The following is a 6,000-nucleotide window of genomic DNA, read 5'->3' as shown; positions in this document are numbered from 1 at the left end:
TAAATCCTATGCTTTTCTGAATTACTTTAACAGAATGCATTGCTTTCCCACTTTGACTATTTAAATTACATCTGCAGTACACGTACTGCAACTGCATGTTGTTTAAAATCGTTTTTTTTCATAAGATATTATATAAAGAACTAATCCCTCTTGAGCTGATTTATAAATGTGTGTGTGTGTAGCCACACATTAAGAGCTAGCAATAATCGGGCTTTCAGAAAATAAACATTTTCTAGTTGTCTAACCTTGAATGTTATTAACTTTCCTATATTACAGGAGATACTACTCGTCAACGAATCAAATTCAGTGATGACAGAGTATGCAAGAGTCACCTTCTCAACTGTTGCCCCCATGATGTCCTCTCTGGGACTGTACGTATTTATTAAATCTATTATCTGATAATTTTATACTATAAAAATGAACTACTAATCTTATTTTTCCTTTTTTTTTTTTAACTACTTGATAAAGTTAATTCCTAGTCTAATTATTATGCAATGAATGTTTAAAAACTCTTTTTGTTTGTTTTGTTAATCCTCACCTGACGATATTTTTTCATTGATTTTTAGGGAGAGTAGAAGAGAGAGGGAAAGACAGAGAGAAACATCTATGTAAGAGAAAAACATTGGTTGGCTGCCTCCTGCACGAGCCCTGACCAGGGCCCGGGCCAGGGAGGAGCCTGCAACCAAGGTACGAGCCCTTGACCAGAACCGAATCTTGGGGCCCTTTGGTCTGCAGGCAGACCCTCTATCTACTGAGACAAACCAACTGGGGCTATGCTGTGATTTTTTTAAAAACAAAAACCACTGCTGTTAGATGAGGAATCTGTATACCTTATTTATTTAGGTTGATGATTTAATCTGCAAGAATGGGATTCCTCAAAATTAATTACTATGCTTTGTAATTTTTTCTGTTCCTTGGCAATTTTTCAAAAAGCATTTCTGCCCAGCTGGTGTGACTCAGTGGTTGAGCATTGACTTATGAATCAGGAGATCACGATTTGATTTCCGGTCAGGGCACATGCCCGTGTTTCAGGCTTCATTTACCAGTAAAGGGACGTGCAGGAGGCAGCTTATCAATGGTTCTGTCTCATCATTGATGTTTCTATCTCCCTTTCCCTTTATCTCTGAAATTAATTGAAATATTAAAAAATAAAAAAGTGTTTCTTGTTTGGAATTCAGACACAGTAATTCAACAGCAATTGTACTTTTAGTTCAGAAATAATACAAGTGATTTAAAAAATAGTTCTTACTTTTGAGCAGAGTACACTTTTATACAAAACACCGTATATTTTTGTTAAAATTTGTGTGCATTTATATTGTGGATATAATTGTGGGGAAAATATATTAGTAAATACTTAAAATCACACAGCTTAATTGCAAGTGGTGTTGTCACTTAAAAAATTCCTTTATATTGCTGACTCAATATAAAGCTCAATTTAGATTCTGTGTCTAATGATGTTGGTTGATCTTAGAGTATCATCATTTTAATTTGGAAGATAATCCACGTGATGATGGACCTATTTAAATGGAGCAGGGTTATATTCCCTTTGGTTTGGATTTGTTTGAAATGATTACTCATTGCAAGAGCTCCTGTTATTAGGCTGCATCTGATGATGGTGGAGGAGGACTAGTAAGGGCTGAACATTTAGTTGACTTTATTTCTCATTTGCCAGAAGTGACTGAAATGAAGGAAAGACTCTTAACTTTGATTTTCAGAAGTGATGAGTTCCCTTAAAGATATCCAAAGTGAGTGTTTTCTTTGTGAATAGGAAGAATTAAATGCCCCAAACAGATAGATATCAAGGCATACAATCTAGAAAGCACCTCTTTTTCCATTAGGAAAGACTATTGAAACTATATTATGTTAAAATGAAAAAAGGAGCCTACATTTAAAAATATGTGTATAATACTAAATTTTTAAAAAGTATAATACCACAAGAAGGAAATCCAGTTTCTGAGCACTTGAGTTTGTACTATAACAGATAACTAACCCTCATATATACTCTTCAGAATTTTCATAATTAAAATATTTTCTACTATGCTATAAAAGAAATCTATAATTATTTGTAGTGTACTTTGATTCTCCACATATACTGTTAAATTTAACAGTTAAAATCATTTTATTTACTGGCTAAATTATCACTTCAACTAAATTTTGAGGACAAAATTAACAAAGTAGCAGAATTCAGGTGTTGTTTTCTTCCTTTTTTTAAAAAAAATATATTTTATTGATTTTTTACAGAGAGGAAGGGAGAGAGATAGAGAGTTAGAAACATCAATGAGAGAGAAACATCGATCAGCTGCCTCCTGCATATCTCCCACTGGGGGTATGCCCGCAACCCAGGTACATGCCCCTGACCGGAATCGAACCCGGGACCCTTCAGTCCGCAGGCTGACGCTCTATCCACTGAGCCAAACCAGTTTCAGCTTTTCTTCCTTTTTTAAATAAAGCCCAAACATAGCAAGACTCTCGCATATTATATTTTTCAAGTATGGCATTAATAAAAATGTGACAGCACAGTTGTACTTTACATTTTAGGTACACATAATGTAATTGTACTCATTTATTTCTTTTTTTTTTTTTAAGTTCTTAATTTTTTTTAATATATTTTATTGATTTTTTACAGAGAGGAAGGGAGAGAGATAGTTAGAAACATTGATGAGAGAGAAACATCGATCAGCTGCCTCCTGCACATCTCCCACTGGGGATGTGCCCGCAACCCTGGTACATGCCCTTGACCGGAATCGAACCTGGGACCCTTCAGTCCGCAGTCCGACGCTCTATCCACTGAGCCAAACCAGTTTCGGCTACTCATTTATTTCTTGAAACAATTCTGTGAGGTATATAATCTATAGTTGGCCTTGATGAGATGGTGACTTATTAAAAATCATTTCATTCTGTTGTTTTAAAGTAAAACTGGGACCAAACCCAAATTTTCTGAGGTATAGTCTTATTCAACATGTTTGCTATTTTGTAGGGAGTATGTTAAATAAAACATTTCCTTATAAAATTATTGCTGTTGTATTTATAAGATACACATTTTTTTAAATTTTGACATCTGAAAAATGCATCTCAAAGTTGATAGAAAAATACTATATTAATTGGTAACATTTTTCTCAGTATAGAATTTAATGATGAGGCTTAAAATTGATATCTTGGATTATACATGAAAAACAGTTACTAAGGAAAGCCCTTCTAAAGGCAGTTGCCAGGGAAACTCTAGGCAAGAAATAATCTTCTTTTTGTCAGTGTAATAGGAAAGGTATTGTTATATGGAAGGACGGGTTTTAATAGTTGTGAACCTTTCAGAATTTAAACATTTTTAAGTACTGGTATATAGGACTTTATGAAATTCCAGGATTGTCCTAGTGTAGTGTCCTTGAGAACTTAGAACCATCCATAGTGTGACATTCTCATGACCCTTATTACTAAAAGGGTATATTTATAACAGTTCATCCGATGTAGAAATGGTTTGTAATTACAGAGCTGTGACTTCTTTACCAGCCAGTCTTGTAGAACAAATGCTTTTCTGGCATAGTTCATACCTCTTTATGTGGAAGATATCTGTGTGTTTTGGGTTGTTGTTTTTTTTAGTATTAGAGGATGAAAAGAACTGAATTGTAACTTGATTTTTATAATGCTTTTTCTTTGCCGTCTAACTAAAGTTTGCTCTTTAGTTTTCATGACCATGTTCCTCAGATCTCTCACTTCCAGCAGAATATGATTCACGAATATTCTGTGTTATATAACAGCAGAATACATAGAAATGTATTATCTGGCTTTATTCATTGTAAGTGGTTGAAATTTATATCAAGCACTTGAAGATGGAGAGTATGATTTCTAAAAGTGTACTCAACTGACAATTAGTATGGAATACTTTTGGAATTCAGTTTGATGAAAATGCCCTTATAACATTTTATCTTTTATTAATCTGATATGAATTATAACTAATTCTTTAGTTAATAAATTATTCAGAGGAGGAAAATGCAGAGCAAAGAATCAAAACAATTGTGTGTATATAAATATCTTTGGATTGTGATTTTTAGAAGAAGCATGAATATCTCTTATATCTTAGTAATTTACTGTTTTTCAAAACGTTGGGTTGTTTCCCTATTCATCTATAATACTTTCTTGTTTTAGTTCTTTCTTCCTCCCCTTGCACACTTGGTTTCTCCCTGTTCTATTCATCCCCTTTCAGATTTAGGCAAAACAAAAAACCTAAGCAGAGTTATCCTCTTCACCCCCAACACATTGTTTCTGTTACATAGCTTCCCTGAGGAAAGATAAGTATGTTAAAGAGCTTTTAAAAACAAAACAAAACAACTTTCCATCTGGTTCTTAGTGATCTAGGGAAAAAGATATGTGATAGTAGTGATTTACAGAAGGCATTAAATCTAAAGCAGAGACAGCAACACAAGCTTGAAATGAAGATCTGCAGAGATGAAAATGTATACTCATAGTGTGCCTGTCCTAAGTTCAGAAATGGCCATTACTAATTTTATTATAGCCTTCATCATAGTATAATTTTAGCATTGACAGATCGTCATGTCTTCTTGCATAAGGTCATGATTTCATAGATGGGGGAAAAATTTAAGGCTCAGAAATTGTGCTAGTCAGATATATCATAATTAAAGAATCAATTATGCAACATAGGAATCTCAGAGTAATTTAAATCTAACCACTTTAAAAAATATATTTTTATTGATTTCAGAGAGGAAGGGAGAGAGAGAGAAACATCAATGATGAGAATCATTGATCAGCTGCCTCCTGCATGTCCCACACTGGGGATTGAGTCTGCAACCCACTCATTGCCCTGACCAGGAATCAAATGTGACCTCTTGGTGCATGGGTCAACCCTCAACTGAGCCACGCCAGCTGGGATCTAAATACTTTTAAAAAAGCTTTTTGCTATTATTGATAACCTAGGGCAGTGATTTTTAGATGTTTCTGAAATGTCTTTGGAGGGTTTACATGGACATGGGGATAGACCAGTCTTTCCTATTTCAGTTAGAATTTTGCACATTTTAAATATATAAAATTTCCACGAAATTTTGTCTAAATTCTCAAAAATAGAATTTAAATTTAGAGAACTGATATTGAGAAATAGTCAAGGACAGGGATAAAGTAAAGTTTTAGCAGCCTTTTTGAAGTGATTGGATGGGAGTTATTTTCAAAAAATTCTGACTGAGTTGATTTTATGGTGCCCCAGTAAGGTGTGGGTTTTATCTGAAGTGCAATTTTTACTAATTGAAACTCCTTTATTGCTTCTCTAACTCTTTCTTTTAAGGCCTGGTCTAAAATCAGTTACTTGGGTGCATACAAACCTGAACTTTAAAACTACTGAAGTCTCTTTCATAGTACATATGTAAAAGAGCCATGAAAGTATGGAGAAGCAGAATAAGTGATAAGAAGTAAACCTGCACAAAATTTTCTCAACCAGCCACTAGAATGTAAGTTTCATTATAAGGGCAGGGACATTGTTTTGTTCAGTGCTATAACCCCAGCATCTAGAAGGGTCCCTCCATTGTGTTGAATGAATAATTGACCCACCCAAAAGTAGAATGCTCAATAAATCTGTTTCAAAAATTAACTTTGAATTTCAATAATTGATCATTATTAGTGGGCAATGTGTTACCTTTTAACAGATAAGGAGTTGGAGAGTATCTTTGTTTTATTGAGTTGCTTATCAAAATATGACAGCAGTAGTTTCATAAGCAGATGTGAAAAATTAGTCTGTAAATGTTTTAAAGCAGCGGTCGCCAACTGCTGGTCCGCGAGGTCTGAAAGGTTGGTGACCACTATTTTAAACTATCTCTCAGAAATAGTTTGTTTTGGGCTACTTTGGCTTTTTTCTTTCTTTTTTTAATTCTCACCCAAGGAAATGTTTTTTGATTTTAGAGAAAGAGAGGAAGGGACAGAGAGAGAGAGAGAAAGAAACATCATAGTGCAAAGAAACATTGACAGGTTGCCTGCAGTACATGCAACCTAGACATGAACCCT

General features: G+C 34.3%; 1 protein-coding gene across 12 annotated transcripts in view; it reads left to right on the top strand.

The window, feature by feature from the left end:
- Positions 1–6,000, top strand: part of LOC102752919 (putative RNA-binding protein Luc7-like 2) — a 60,029-nt gene that overhangs the window by 16,118 nt on the left and 37,911 nt on the right. For 11 of the 12 annotated variants that reach the window (XM_015572672.1, XM_006777106.2, XM_006777105.2 and 8 more), the window contains one exon: positions 277–371. In XM_015572672.1, coding sequence (XP_015428158.1) covers positions 277–371 — 95 coding nt within the window. Of the gene's footprint in view, positions 1–6; positions 372–5,287; positions 5,451–6,000 lie in introns of those variants that run through there. The other variant, XM_015572675.1, reaches the window with a different exon arrangement.

The sequence above is a fragment of the Myotis davidii genome, unplaced genomic scaffold (assembly GCF_000327345.1).
Source record: "Myotis davidii unplaced genomic scaffold, ASM32734v1 scaffold329, whole genome shotgun sequence".
Taxonomy (NCBI): domain Eukaryota; kingdom Metazoa; phylum Chordata; class Mammalia; order Chiroptera; family Vespertilionidae; genus Myotis; species Myotis davidii.
The sequence above is the reverse complement of the archived record's forward strand: the minus strand, read 5'-3'. Positions and strand labels throughout refer to the sequence as shown.